This window comes from Triplophysa dalaica, chromosome 5 (assembly GCF_015846415.1).
Source record: "Triplophysa dalaica isolate WHDGS20190420 chromosome 5, ASM1584641v1, whole genome shotgun sequence".
Classification (NCBI taxonomy): Eukaryota; Metazoa; Chordata; class Actinopteri; order Cypriniformes; family Nemacheilidae; genus Triplophysa; species Triplophysa dalaica.
This window is the reverse complement of record NC_079546.1, coordinates 7,953,076-7,969,056: the sequence shown is the minus strand read 5'-3', so window position 1 is coordinate 7,969,056 and position 15,981 is coordinate 7,953,076. Positions and strand designations below refer to the sequence as shown.

At 40.0% G+C, this 15,981-nt stretch overlaps 2 protein-coding genes across 2 annotated transcripts; one reads left to right on the top strand and one right to left on the bottom strand.

Annotated features, from left to right (window-relative positions):
- Positions 1-10: 10 nt before the first annotated feature.
- On the top strand, positions 11-9,215 carry parpbp (PARP1 binding protein). Its single transcript, XM_056748517.1, has 11 exons — positions 11-94; positions 291-462; positions 1,045-1,278; positions 1,388-1,495; positions 2,048-2,218; positions 2,585-2,739; positions 4,381-4,558; positions 4,654-4,835; positions 5,055-5,136; positions 7,920-8,115; positions 8,894-9,215. Exons 2-11 carry the CDS (start codon positions 313-315, stop codon positions 9,205-9,207), a joined length of 1,770 nt encoding a protein of 589 aa, XP_056604495.1. The 5' UTR covers positions 11-94; positions 291-312; the 3' UTR covers positions 9,208-9,215.
- A 340-nt stretch (positions 9,216-9,555) lies between these two features.
- pmch (pro-melanin-concentrating hormone) lies at positions 9,556-12,772 on the bottom strand. The gene is made up of 4 exons (XM_056749030.1): positions 12,623-12,772; positions 11,384-11,656; positions 9,949-10,111; positions 9,556-9,694 (listed from the first exon to the last, which is right to left on the bottom strand). Exons 1-4 carry the CDS (start codon positions 12,770-12,772, stop codon positions 9,645-9,647), a joined length of 636 nt encoding a protein of 211 aa, XP_056605008.1. The 3' UTR covers positions 9,556-9,644.
- Positions 12,773-15,981: the final 3,209 nt, after the last annotated feature.

Sequence of the window (15,981 nt, the reverse complement as noted above, 5' to 3'; positions counted from 1 at the left end):
TCCAGGCAGACAGCGCATCGGTTTACATTGGCATACATTTGTTTCCCATATGATTTGTGTTAGAGCCGTAGGACGCGTCTAAATATCCGTGTTGGTAAGTTGACCTAAGATGATTGTAGGTTCTGTTCTTAATAAAGTGAAAATGAGCTCCTCTTGTTCCTGAGTATTAGTGTGATTTGCTTGACGTCGTTGGACTTGCTGTTCCTGCTCAGTGATACATTTGGAAAACTGTATGTGATGCTGGCAGGGATTAATTGCAAACTACTTTCTTGTAATCATAAAAAAATCAGTTTTTAGGAATAGCTGGTTCAGATGAATACTATGGATGCAAGCCTAAGAACACTTGCCAGGGTTTTCAGGAGAGAGTCTCATCGAGTATTAGACTCTGAGAGGACCACCATTCAAGGGGCTGATGGGATGCTGATGGTCCTACAGCTTGCAATGGCTGAGGTCAACAAGAAGGTAATATTACATTGTCAAGAACTTGATTTCATTCATCATATCCCCACACCCCTGTTTTAAAATATAAATCATGTATTATTTCCAAAAAGGGGTATTAAGAATATGCTTATGAATAATACAGTCAGTCAAACTTAAAAGTGAAGTCAACCTGGCCCTCATCTTCAAAATGTAAAAATGTAATCTTAGCTTAAAGGTAAAGTGTGTTATTTAAATGATCAAATACTAAAATACGAAAGGGTTCTTTGGTTTTCTTTCTCCAAGTATGCTTGCACAGAGATTTTGTTTACAAAACTGTTGTAAAAACTGTATTTTTTTTAAATATATCAAAGCAATTGTCAATGAAGACACTTATAAAAAATACAAAATGTGACGTATGATGCAATTGCATATATGCACATATATGCGCATGGCTACAATTTAAACTAAGATTATCCACTCCTTCCATAGAAATAAGCTTTATTCATGTAGAGACGGGGAATAACAGTGACTGACTCACAAAGTTTTCGTCATGCATTTGTTCCGTATCTGTACATTTTCTAGTGAGTAATAAGCGTGTCCCTGTGTTTACTCCGTTCCTGACAGGAATACGGGGACTTTGGAGTAGCATTAAGTGAAGCTCTGGCTGTCTGGAAATACTTCCTCCTGGAAAAGCTCCAGCTATCCCCCAACGATATCTCTCCACCGCAAAGTTATGACCTCATCCGAAAAGAGTATGACTGCTTTTTAAAACGGACGAACACTTTGGACTTGATTGACGTCTTTGTCATGTTTAAGGAGCTTCGGATGAATGAAGAACCAGAGGAACCCATGACAGCTGTGAGTGCTGCCTGTGGCTTTATACTTTAGGGCCTCAAACCTGGATGTGTTTATTCGGTCACCTTTCTAAAACATCTCAAGGAAATTCTCTGTATGTTGTTACATCTAGTTGCAGATGTTCCAGTTTCTCATTAGTGATGTGAAGCTCTCAGAGAAGGAGTCTGTTCTTGTGTGTCCTGCTACACCATCAAACAAGGCTGATATCTTAACTCCACAGGTAAATGAAGTGTTAAAGGATTTTTCAACAGACCACCTCGGTAGACTTCTATTAGATCACAACATTACTAAATTGACCCTTTATTACCACCTGGATGAATTAAAAACACTTCTTACAGTGTGTTGAAACTCCTGCTGCTCGTGCACAGTTGTCCTAGCAGCTCTGTTGTGATTTATGTCTAAGGAGATGTTGGGCTTTGCCACTGTAGTACTGGGGGTGATGAAGTTTATGAGCCTGGCCTGTTTAAGCTTAAAGGGTTGTGGAAAAAGCCCGTCCTCTACACAACATGGATCCAAGTCAGCAAACTGACTCCTCGGTAGTAGAACAGAAGAGAATGAACTGTTCCTGTTATAGAGCCAACCTATTTTTATAACCATTTCTCTATCAATGAACAGTTGTCTGCGTTGTTCAGTAAAGTCCTAACTAGTTTGTTGTTTCAACCCTCTGTGGTCCAGTGTTCTGCACAGTATTATTGAATTACTCCATATTACGCAAACATCTTTAAAATGAATATTTACCCTATTATGTCTTTTTGTTTACCTCTTCTTCTAGATAAAGCGAGTGGTCCGGAGAGTTTTTTGTTCTTACTTGGCTCTTTTTGTAAACTCGAAGAATGACCTGGCCCTTGCATACACATTGGACAATCCCAGTCGCTCTCTTGGGCACATGGCCTTCACAGATCTCAGACATGCTGCCCGTAACAGCAGTTCGTCTCTCTTCCTGGTAATTTCACAATGTCTTACATTCCTTTAAATACTTTCACATTCGTACCCATTTCAGCTGTGCATTTTTTTTTTACATGGATACTCCGCCAAAAAATGAAATGTCTGAATAACTCCCCCTCAAGTAGTTCAAAACCTGTATAAATGTATTGTTTTGTTGAACCCAAAGAAAGATTTTTTGAATAATTTAATCAAACTATGAACTTAGGTTGTTTTCCTAAATTCTTTAAAATATCATCTTTCCGGTGTAACCGAACAAAAATGGTAGCCCAGATATCTCCATTCATGACAGAATTTTAATTTTGGGTGGACTATCCCTTTAAACCACTATATAAATACTAATGAATATGTATTTTTGTATATTCAGACAGTGACATCATTTATCAGGGCAATACAACTGGGAGGGAAGGGCTATGCCCCACCTGAGTCTCACCCCTTGCGAAGGCACGTGAAGGGCTTATCAGAGTTTCTCAGTTTCGTAGACCAGTGTCAGGAAATCTTAGGAGAGACCCCTAGTCCAAGGTAAAGTAAAAAAGAAAAAGTTTAAACTTGTTTGTAAGCAATAATCCTTTGTCTTGCAAATGCCGTTATGGATTTTTTATGCAACAAGATATTTTGAGATGTTTTGTGTCTATACAATTGAAGTCAATGACGGCCAGTCTTTGGTTAATAACATTCTTTAAATTATCACCTTATGTGTCCCGCAGAAGAAAGTCATACAGGATTGGTATGACATGATTGCGAGCAAATAATGAAAGGATTTTTGTTTTCAGTGGATTATCACTTAAGGGGCAACAAGGCTCAGTTTACAAGATTAGTACTAAACTACGATTGACCCTACAGTGTCATCTGACCTCACTACATCACACATTGAATCTTGAGGAAAGAGACCTCTGGTTTATTCATAAAACTGGAAATGGAGGTCGCGTGTCGCATTATGGGACATTCTATGTATAGTAGAAAGCAAGGCCGTTTAAGCAAATTGCTTTGAAACCGGACTGTTATGTCCCGGCTTTGACCTCACTTGTGTCTCACCTTGTACTTCAGCCCCAGACAGCCTAAACAAATTATTTGAACTACAGATTTTGTACCTTTTTGCTGTTTGTAATTGATGATCTATCTCATCCTATCTTAAAAACCTTCATGGCCGCTACGTGCCATCGTCTCTGGAAAGCAACCCCTAATGATGTCTGCATCAGCATTAATGAAATCGTTTGAATTGTTCAAGCATGTTTATCTTAAGAACATCAAAGTCTGTTGTACAAATGGCCACTTTGTCCCTCCCTGCCTTGATAACTCTGATTAAACGTCATAACGGCAAGATTTTTCCTTGATAAATCGCACTTCAAAACATCCAAGCAAATCTCCAAGACGTTTGGCAGCACAACATAAACTCGTGTTGAACTACAGGCATGATTGGGTTATCCAAAGAGGACGCAAGGTCATTTCCTGTAGTACGTTGATGTACTTCAGCTTCATTTTGATGGAAGTGCAATGACCCTTCAGCGTAAGGCTCCCTCTCACCACTACAGACTGAGCGAGCACTGAGCCAAGAGTTCTTTCATCAGCCTGCTGCCTTGCCTGCGCAGTTTCTCACCTCCCCGAGACCTTACGGAGTACTGGATTACCACACACAAACACTGAGGAATCGGGTCTGCTCACACATCTGTTTTCCCAGATGATTTTGTTACTGTAATTCCCTCACAAACGCAAGTTCAGGGATTTAGTCTGACTTTCCCACTAAAGCCCAAATGTTTATATTTGTGTATGTGTCAATATGTGAAGAGATTAATCAAAGTCAAGCAGAGTAAGGAAATAAGCACTGGACTGGGTCTCTTGGACTCAACTAGTCCTGAGGTTTACATGATTTGGGGACAGGCACATTAGATTTCAAATGAATTGCAGTTTATTACAGGATTATTCGCTAACCCGAACCCTTTCTAACATGTAGAAGAACATTTTCCCCAAGAAACATTTTTGTGTAAGTCAGCCTTCATCAGATATTAAGCATCAATTTGATGCATGCGTTTGCGTACCTGCTTTATGTTTGCAAGTGTTCGATTAGAAGACGATTGAAGTCCAACATGGCCGGCCAATGAAAACTAGCAAAATTTGAAAACCTAAATTTCTGTTCATTTGTTTTCATCGTCTATCCCCATACAGAGAAGCTGGATTCAAGGTGGTGTCCAGTATCAGAGCTGCTCTGGCCAAGGGCCGCAGTAATGGAGACCCAGTATACCGTGCGGCCGATGACACCGCCAGAGAGCTCAAGGAACAAATCGGGCAGATATGTACCGCCCAGGCACAGTTGCCAGTTGGAACGGGAATCAGTCCGGCAAGGGTGAAACATCCTGGACTTTTTAGTGACGTTTTGAGAAGTTTCCACTGAATTATCAAACCCTTTTACATGGTTCATTGATGATTTTTGCTTTTCAGCCCAGAGCGTATGCTATAAACCACTCCACTGCATATGGGGGCAGAGAGACCGTAAAAGTTTTGATGACCCTGTTGGATGAAGAAGCACTAGCCCCGCCCTGCAGGAACAAGGCAGAACTGCTCTCTGAAGATCATGCAGCTCTTAATGGGAGCGCTGGTGCCTGTCTTCTTGCCCTTTACAAGTAAGCTTTATTTTCTTTCCTCGTTTTTTTGTTTTATTTAGTCGTTTTCAGTATATTAACATGTTTTTCTGTAATATTTTTTTACTATTAAACATTTCTTGAGACATTTTTGTTTGTTTGTTTGACTTAATTGCTCAATAATAACATAAGACTCGCATACAATGTATTAGCTGTTTAATATTTTATTTTTCAACTTGTCTCTTAACCTTGTGCCTTTAGATCGCCAGAAGCTCCCACTGGATCTTCTCCAAAGCCTTTAAGGAACCGCATTTGCAGTCAACAAGAAAATGTTAAGTCCAAGGTAAAGAATCATCGGGGTTGTAAGCAGAGACCCCTGTCTCAAATATCGGTCAAATAAAATTGGACGTGACACTTGATTTTTAAAACAGACGGCGAGTAATGTGCTTCCACAAGCATGTACATCCGTTGTGTCGTGTGAAATTTATACTTCATATATTTTTTCATGCTCTGTGCAACTGCACTGGATTTCCTATAGTATATAAAAACGACCACAGAGTGTGATGTTTTATACTATGTCCTGCCCTTGTGGTAGTTTACATGTCCCCTGAACCCCATAGGCCACCGGGTGCTGAAGCGCTGCGAGGTGAATGATTAATACTAAAAAGATTTTGGAATTTATTGCCTTTGGTTAAGTTTATAAAATGATTGAAGGGAAAAACTGTTATAACCTGCATTGCTCGAAATACCTTATTTTTCAAAACAAACCTCAACTAGACCAAGTCACTAGTGAATGATAAATGACAATTTTTCATCCAATGAGAACCGGTAAACTGTCTGTGAACATATGTGCTAGACACATTTTGTTAAATGGCTTCTTTATTTGATTGCACTAGCAGATGTCTCTTTAGACCTTCACTTTCTGGCCGCCTTCCGGTGTTAGTGAGCGGTAATGGTCCCCGGGCAGCTCAACGCTTCCTGAACTGGACTGGCGAAAGCTTTCTGCATCAATTTCACTTTGAACATGCCATATCAGTGGCGTTACTAAGCTAGCAAGGGATAACTTGAAAGGTTATTGTTTCCTGTTGTCTGCAGAAAGACTTTATCCTTGCGTACTCCCAATGTTTCATCACAGACTGATGTCGATTGGCATAGGGGGAGACATCAAGAGGTTTTCTAACAGTTTGACAGTAGAGGATTATTCTGGATATGGTTATGTAGTCAGTTTAATAAACTTCCAATGACCCCCGCCCCCCCAGTCAGTTCTCCTAGGGCTGGTATTGAACTTTATTTTATTGTTTCTGGTAAAGTGTGTTCAAAAGGATGATGCTGTAGTACATTTCACCTTAGGAATGCATATTTTTGTCCAAAAAATATTGGATCCCAGTTGCACAGTATAAAATCAATCTACGGCCAACTGGATGGTGCAATAAAGGACGGTGATAACTTTGCATTTGTAGTATAGTGAACACTGCCTGCCACATATCAATCAAACATTGTTAAATAAGATAAAAACTACAAAACATAACTTTTGTACTTCTTTACTTCACATACATATTTTTGTTTGTCAAGTCATGTTAACCGTATGTTATACTTGACAGTTATTAATCATTTACTGATGCAGATAGGGGTAAGGAGACTTTTTTTGTGTACTTGCTCAATAACCTACCTGATTTCACAAGAATCCGTACCTAATTTGTAAGACGTGCATTGTATAAAAACGTACAATTGTAAAAAAAATGGCAATACAGAAGACCCTCCTAACCCCACCTCTACACATCACTGGCGCAAAAGCAAATCGTAATAAATTATACACAAGAAGATTGTACACATTAATAAAAATTAACCGCCTCAGAATATAGTTAAGTATTCACGTGAGATTGTGTCGGATTTTTGTTCATTCATTCTAATTAAAAAGCGTTACAGATTGCAGCTTTAAGAAATGTGACCATCAAGTCTGCCAGATATACTGTATATGCACATTGAACTTTTAATCTAACCGCAAACTTAAGACATCATGCAAGTTTGGTGAAAACTGCTATTTGTTCTGACTTCTATCAACACACTATTATAAAGTGATCTATGTGGTCATAAAATTAGAGGCCTTTCACTAAAAGTCAAATCACAAGTGGTCACAGGAGACACGTTTGAGATGCATGTTACTACCGGGTCTAAACGCCAATGTCTCTCAGCTGACCACTTATGATCCAATCACCCGAGTCTGATCTTAAAACCAGGTGTAAACCAGACCGTAATACCTCTTTTGCTGGTGTTGTGTAGATGTGTCGCCCCAGGACAACAGCCTTTTGTTATTTTGTTTTTGCATGCATGAATACACAAACATTGAAATGCACACTTGGTCTTCATTCATGTTCCAATAAGAGCGTCATATCTTAGTCTGAGCGATGATGTTGTTTTAGGTGCTTCTTGAAGAAAGTGCTTTGAAAAGCTGTACTCCATCTTTGATCACCTCAAGATACACCCACCAGCCCGTTTTTCTCTGCACTTTGCAGTCCCACCCAGCTGTGCCTGCGGCGTCTTTTTTTACTTTCCTGAATTCCACACCCCTACTGCGGCTGGTTAGTCAGAAGAGAGAGAGTTTTGAATCCCGGTAATCCGTGGCAGGCACGGATCAAAGGCCCCAAAAGAAGCGGATCAGCGGTTCTCCGGGACCCCTGAGACTTCGGAAGTTCACTGCGCCTGTATGGGCTGCACAAGTTTCCCCATTTCATGCTCTTCACGTTGGCCTCTGGACTGCAGTGTTTGGCTCGCTGAAACATTTTCTTTTTCTCATGCTTATCTTAAGATTTTCAGATGTTATCTCCACCCATTTGTATCAACAAGTGTGTGAAAGTTTGGGGCTAGTTGGACAGCACTGGTACTTCACTTAAATGGGCCCTGGCTGTGGTGCCACTACTTCATGGATTCATTGATCATTTCTGTCTTTTAATAATTGTAATGTTTTTTTAAAATACTTCCATTCCTAGCATAATATGCATATACTAATATGCATTTCTTTGATGACTTTTGAAATTAAGACATTGGCCTGTTTGAGCATTCCAACCAGTAAGCCATTAATATTTCAGGTTTTCTTTTTATTCTCATCAGTGTATTTGCCTTTTTCAGGTAATACGTCCAACCATCCGCTCTCAGTTTGCTTGTACATACAAGGATGCTGATCTGCCCCTCAATCGAGTGTTGGATTTTCCCAGTACTAGCCAACTTCCTACCTGTGTGCACCCTGCGCCCAAACAAAACATTACGGTGTCTGCATCTGTGGATTACAAGTTTGGCTCTACTGAGATGGATAACAGACTTGCAGGTATCACGTTTTTTTGTGGCTTTTAGTCAGTTTTTGTGTGGTCATTTATCAGCATTCTGTATGATTGTGTACCTTTAGCAGGTATTTACATTTAAAATGTATGTTCTGTTCAGAAAAAATGGTCTTGATATATTGATGACTCATCTTGCACTTCACATTTGTCCAATCAAATACTGCCCAAACTAGAATGCAGCCAATCCTTGATCATGGCCACTTTGTGCCACACCAACATAAAAAAGTACGAAAAATACACGAAAGGAGGGGGCTCAGTTCTCTGTGCACCGAATAACCTTCATGCTTGGTCTGTTCGCTGTTGTGCGCACATGTCAAAGACCTCCCTTCTCTGACGCCACACATTCGGAAAGATGCCCAGGTCCACCTCCACAGCCTAGGCTTCAATTCCAGCTCGGTCCCTGTTTGGGGACTGGTACTTAAGATCAACCTTTAAACGTTTCCCCATCCCATAAACCTGGCTCTCCCCAAGTTTGTTGTAAAAACCTTAAGAGCACGCGTTCTCCAACCTCCCTCATCCCCTTCTCGTTGACGCTTTGTGGGAACGTGGGCTTCGCTCCAACAGGTTACATGACAAACGTTCAGCCTCAGCCTTGTAAAATAAACACACCGGCCATTAAACTGCAGACCAACGTCAGCAATTTCATCATAACCTTTTGTAGCCTTCCGTCCTCGGCTCACCCTCCTCCTTTTTTCATTATTCATTGTTTGGCAATATTCTCAAAGTCCTTCTGTCACCACCCCTGCTTTCAATTTAATTTTTCAGTGCACGTGGACCCAGAGACCACTAACTCCAGTCCCGAAGGCCAGTCCGCTCTAGGGAAACATAGTGGAAATTCCTGGAATGGAGCAGGTGGGAAGAGGACCCAGCCAGCACAGCTCCAAAAAGCAACGGGGACCTCCAAGAGAAAGCTTGCCAACCGAGAGTGCGTTGAACTGGGAAGGGATGAGAACCAGCCCCCTCAGAAAAGACCCCCAGCCAAAGCTCCCATTGGAGGACCAGAGAAAAAGAATAGTAAAGCTGCCAGCAGGAAACTCCTAGCTGGTCAGGGCAAACTCACAAGCTTTTTCAGGCTGTAATTTATTCTCTGACACTGCAGCTAAACAAAGGCATTGCTCCAGATAGGAGATGACTCACTATTTATTTGTGCACTAAATGCATTTAATGTCGAACGTGCCAAAATCACGTCAACTGGGGCTACATGACATTGTGAGGACTCTCTTTCCAAATTGTTATTGAAGGTGTGTGTATATATTTGTGAGAGAGCCGTAGAAAGGGATAAGTTCATTAGGCAGATAATTAACTAGTTTTAAAGCAAATCACATTGTAGTTTAGCATTGTCTCAACAATTTTATTTTATTCTTTTAAGCACTACTCATTTCTTTGCAGCCTTACAATAGTATGTTTTTTTCTTTTAATCATACAGACTTGTATATAATGTCATCTTGTGTTTGGAATAAGATGCAGGATGAAATAAAGGGTGCAGAGTCCAAGCTGTTTTTTGTCTGCATCGGCTTCAACCTTGCCAGCATGGCCTGTACACTCGACCTATCATGCACCTCAATACTGCAAAGAGAAGAAAACAGAACAAAATTAGTTCATTTGAACGGCTTGAACAGGATGGGAGATCAGTTCTTTCCATACTATAATACAATTTTCAGTTTTTAAATAATGTTGCCATCTTTTGTCCTGCTATATTAGGAGTAGCGTGTAGGATCAAAGAATGGCTACAGAGTCCTTGATTTCCATTAATGTTTGTATCTGTTTCTCTTACGAATACCATTGATGAGACCGGAGATAAGAAGCTTGTCAGTGCTTACTGTCAACCTCTCTCCTACCCACGGGAAAGACATCATCTGCACTTCTACGGTCATTCCTCATGCTGAATCCATCCACACTGTGATCCAGCCCACGCAGTGCAGGGAAGGATTTTGGAAAGGCAAGGTTTTTTTCCCTCCCAGGAGATCCCTTTATTCCGGTGTCCTGGTGGAAATGTGGAATAACATTTCTAGTCAGCACAATAAGAACCTGTGGGGCAACCTCTTGTCTTTTATTGTAGGCCTTTGAAGAGAAGCAGCCCAGCGTATAAAGCGAAACCCAAAATGCTGTTTCCTTCTACAAGTGTTTGTGATTCTGAAACCACACCTGGAGATGTTTAAGTTAATTTGAACAACACACGCCCAAGGGCAACCTCAAGATCTTTCTCCGTAACTGCTCCCAAACTGCTGGCGCTGAGCCGTCGCATGAGCCACCCATGGAACAAATGTGTCAAATTGCGACAAAGTTTCCCATGTCTCACTTTGCCAATTTTCACAAGATCACCCTGGGCCCTTTTATCCAAGGCTTCCATTTCCCTTTTGTGACTGTGTCCTTCCGATACTCCTCTTTGACTGTTCCATTACTGCACTGATAATTGGAGAAACTGAAGGATTCAGTCTTGTATTGGAAAAGCGCTGTTAGATACCTGCAGACATTTGGCGTTGTGCTTACAATGTTCATTTAGCCCTCACGTGCACCTAAAACCTGCTAAGAGCTTTAGTTACATCCAAAGTTATTGACCTTAGTAAGAGTGTTTTGCCATATTTAACTTGACCTGAAATTTTTTTGTCTTAGAGATGTATATTCCTTTTTTATTAACCATAAATGCTGACAAAAGCCAACAGATTCTTTTCTATACAGCATAGTTATTCCAAAAGTATTGAGTCTGTTTTGGTGTTTTATTGTGCCATTGAAAAAGCGATTTCTTGGTCAATTGTTTTAGATGTTCTTACTTGAGTTTTTTAAGGTAGTGAAACATAATCTGAAATAAGTTTCTATAGATGCATTTACATAAAGACACACTAACTTGTTTACACCTAATGTCTCTTGAATTTGCATATTTTGTCTTGCCACAAACCTACTAAAAGCGACAGTTCCACCCCCCAAAAAAAATTGTCATCTAATTACCCGCATGTTGTTCAAAACTGTACAGTATACAGTGTTACTCTTCTGTGAAACACAAAAACAGATATTTTGAGATTTCTCTGTGGTCCTGTCCATACAACGAAGTCAATGGAGACCAATGTTTTTTGGTAAACGGCTTTCTAAAAATATCTTTTGTGTTTTGTAGAAGAAATAAAGTCATACAGGTTTGGAATGACTTGAGTGTGAGTGAATGATGAAACAACTTGAAACAACCTGTCACACCTGGTTAGTACACAAACATATCGTCTAATATTGAGTTAATTTACAAGCTTTCAACATGTAAACACTTACAGCAAGTATGAAGATCCGCTTTGTGCCGTCCTCATCTGCAAGTCTGCCCTCAATGATGGGGTATCTTCTATAAGAGAGCAGTCCATTCCCCTCTTCGCTTCCATCATCTGGCATTGAAATTAGTCGATCTTGGACTGTGCTTTCTTGATCTGATATGCCTTTGGGCAGCGCCAGGGACGAGTAAGCCGTAAACTCAAGAAAAAGGGCAAATGCGAAGATTACCGTGTAAGACGCCATGATGCTCAGGGATGACGGTAGATTTGCTTTCTGGCTCTGCCTTGCACTCACTTATCAACTAAGAATCAAACGAATGCTTTTATAGTGTATAATAAGGATGAGTTGGCTATTGTAATATGTTGTTCGTCATACTTCTGTTGATGATTTTTGTGCCCTGTAGGTAAATGTTGGATGCCCTTCCATGGGGAGGATTACTTTTGTAGTGGTCCTTGTTCTGAAATGGACACTGTTGTGGCTTTGTAATGGGCGAAATAAGATTTGTGAAAGGGGACTTTTATTGTGATTCTCTAAGAGCGAGCGCCACATTTTGCTGTCAATCACACCCCCTGCCAATTTTTACTTCTTCACACTGATGTAGCAGGTCAAAGGTTGTGCATTAATGCCACATTTGGCTGCTATCTTATCAAGTAATCTTGTGGATTTGCTCACAATTCAAAAGAAAAGCGTCTAAAAGGCATGTCGCGGGATGTTGTCCTCCATCAAAAAGCTTTAATTCCCTTGGTGCCCCTTCCTCATTGTGTCATTTAATCTTCCTGTTATTTTTTGTTGAGAGGTGAGGGGTGGGTTACATGTAATTTCACATTGGAAAGCACTTTGGCCCTTCTGAGGAAAATAAGGTGAGTTTGCGTCGGTGGTCTTCTTCAAAGACCTAACATGCTGGGAGAGAGAGAGGTTTCATAACCGTGAAAGTAAAAGGGAGTTTCTTGGGTCTCGAAAGCGTGAAACAGTATAGTCGAGACGGTATCGTTCAATTAGAAAGGCAAATGAAGACCTATAGGGTACTACATAAGAAAACAGATGTGTGTTAGCATTGTCTCCAATGCTCCTCTTCGGTTCTTATGAAAACAAAAGGGCTTTCCTTATTAATATCACAGAGGCTATTGCACAGGCAAGAAGAAATGGGACATGAATAATAGTTATTGAACTCCGCTGAAGTGATTTTACTTGGAACACTCTGCCTTTATTTAGTGAGTATTTTTGTTGGAGGCAGAGAGGTTTTACTGAAGGACTCAACTGGTCTATGGAGACTGGACTGTTCCAGCAACAGTACAACTGAACTTCGGAGTTTGATGCCGTGTTGTTATAACCTCTCTTGCTTTGTTGCCATTCCGCGTTCTGACGTCTTACAAGCCCTCTACCACCAACCCCCATCTCACTCAAAAAAATAGTGACCTGATTCGACTTTTGATAACCCTTTTAAGATTAGTCTAAGGTTTTGACCTGCAATTTCATGCATTCGTAAACAGATCTTCTGTTGTGTCTCACACGTTTCAATGGTGACATTATATTCATTAAGAGACTGGTCATGCGTTTAATTATTTTTTATTGATGAAAAACTAAACTGACATTTCAGTTTAAATGTCAGTCTAGATATTGTTTTACCAATTTATCGATAAAACTGTGAACCAGTTCTAAGGTTCAACTGAGCTTGCTAAAGTTATGAATCTTGTTCATGGAAATCTTGAGATATCTGTTCATGCTGGGCATTGTCTTTGCTGAAATCCCACTTTTAGACTAAATCTATACAATACCAACTATCTCTGGTCTCCAAGAGTAAGTTAAGTGTAAGTCACCATTTGCTTTGATAAGCTGTGATCTGCAATACTTAATACTTCATGTCACATGAAAATGTAATATTTCAATTGAATTAGTATATATCATACAGGAAACAAACAAACACGCATTTAAATAATAAATAAATCAATCTTAGTTAGAATTTAGAGTCATATAGTGTAATAAAACCATTAATCGTATGAATATTGAGGTAGGCTAATGTTATTCTTAAATAATGTGGTTGTAAATTATTTGTTTTTTCACTCCGAAATATTTTGTATAGTTCAAATAATCTGGATTTGGATGAATTTGAAGAGTTTATGTTGAGATCTATAATAATTTTGACTTCATGCAAAGTTGATAGATTTGAGCTCAATTTGAGACTGTTGAGATCTCTTATGAAACTCAAATGAAGATTTCTTTCTTGAAGAACTCATGCAAAAATGAAGCAAGTTTCCATTTTGCTTTCTGCTTAAACTTATTATGTCGAGGAGATATGACTGGGATATAAAAATTATCTCATCTGTGACTTATTTCTTATAGGTTGGTTCTTTTGTTGTTTTCTACTACTACAAAACGTCTCTGTTCTTTCTAGCGTGTGCTCTGGGTGCAGAGAATGACTGACTAGTAATGGTTGATTTGCTCCCTTTGCAAGTATCCTTTCGCCACAAAATTGGAGACACGGACATCCTGTAATTTAAGCGTTGCAAATGGAAATCCATTTCTGTCCTCTGAACATGGGAATTGCCAGAGGTGACACAGGATATATAATGACATCAGAATTTTGGCCATCTTTCTGTTGCACAGAATCACATTTTTGGCCCTAGATTTCTCCATGGCCCCATGTCGCCCTATATCTCACCTCACGGTCCGTGCCATTGATGGATCAGGTAACCACTCCAGAATTGGCAGCTGAAATACCCAATAATGGAAAAAGAGAGGGGTCTGAATGAGTGTTCTTTTGTGTGGGATAAGGTTTCATTAAATTACGACCGCTGACTCGAAGATATTCCACTCATTGCCGGTTTGAATTAAAAATCACATGCGCATACTTGTCTTTCGAGGAAAAAAGTTAATTCTGCAACAGAACCGGAGCTGTACAATGACTTTTAACATCAATTCCGCTTCAGTTCTATAGAATGAATGATTTTAGCTGTGTGGATTCTCACGTGAACATTTATTTGCCTCTCGAGTTCAGGTGGATAAGTCTCTCGTGGTGCACATTAAAGCCATGACATCACCAATAACGTTGCATTCCCAGCGGAATCTCTGCTCCTCCGTCCTATTTTATTACACATCGTTGCAAACCATAGATTTCCATTTTCTGAAAACGTTAAAACGCCGGTCTTGATCTCTGGGAAAGCGGGAGAGTTAACTGTCACCGATCCAGGATCCTCTCCCCATTGATCAAATTTCCAGATGATTTTTTTACTCATCTGTTGTTTGGTGCTGTAGTAAACGATTAGTTCAAGGCCGAAAGGGGCCGGTGGGGGCTCGCACAAGACCAGAGGACTAAGATGGGGTTGGCTTCTTTGTTGCCCAGAGAACAGACCATGGTTTCCAGGAACAATGCAACTGATGAGAATCTCTCCAAGGAAAATATGGGTCTGACATCATGGGTTCTTAAAGCGTGCAGCTGAGCCAACACTCTTGCCACAATCAGCTTCCAGTGAATTTCCACTGCTGAGAGAGGAGGCAATCTAGAGGTACCGGGAGAAGGGGTATGTGTTTGGGTGTGGAGATCGCCTGCTACCTCTTGTGTGTGTATGTGTATATATATATATATTATTGCACTGTGGAAGCACAATTTCAGAAGTTCATTCTATGGAAAGACAAAAAATACAATGTTTACTACTTATATTTATGGTGTCTCAAAATAGCAGTTGAATACAGATCTTCTTAACTTAAGAAAAAATATATTTTTAATTTAAAAGAAAATATATATTAGACTTTTGTTAAAATATTTACAGGATACAAACTAGCGACCTTTTTTGCTATGGCAAAATGTATTGTATCACAAAGAAGTCGCCCATAATTTCACCTTTTTTCGCCCATTCGCTTTCTTTTTAAGTCTGCTGCTGATAGTCTGCTGCTGATAGTAAAACGGTCATTCATGTATTTCAAGTAATCAAAACAAAAGAAAGCCTTAGCGTTCCAGGGCACATATGAATCAGATTAACATTTCTAGATCGTACAACCATTTCTGAACACATGCTGCAATCAAAGTACTGTATGTCATCAATGGACGCTTCAGCCATACTGTATCGCTGGCAGATGTTGCAGCGCACCTGTCCAATTGAAAAAAAACGCAAACCTGTCAAGGCCGTTTAAATAGTCACTATCCCCTTAAGTATACAAAAATGAATAATTTAGTATTGGAAATTGTTATGCACTGGCAGTTCCAGCAGGCTGACAGATTCCTTGTATTCATTAGCAGTGAAAACATGGAGCTTCAGCCCAACATTAATTCTCTTTCTTCTCAAACTACTGTGGGGAAATTTGGGAAATGGATGGAAGAATTGAAACAGACCACAAGGTCATTCAAAAGACAATAGCGTACGCAAGTTGTATGAACTTGGAGCTTTAGTTTCAGGGTTAGGTCCAGGAACATTGTCCTCGCATGACTCTTAGACCTACCATATGCTTGATCTAGGGAAACTTGCTTTTCCTCTCCGAAGTTGACCAAAATTAGGCCTTCCTTTCTTAACAGTTGCCATTGGTTACCACTGCTAGATGGCATATGGAATAGCTATATTGATGTGCACGTGTTAAAAGTGTGTGTTGCTGTTTTGTAATAGTAGAAAGTC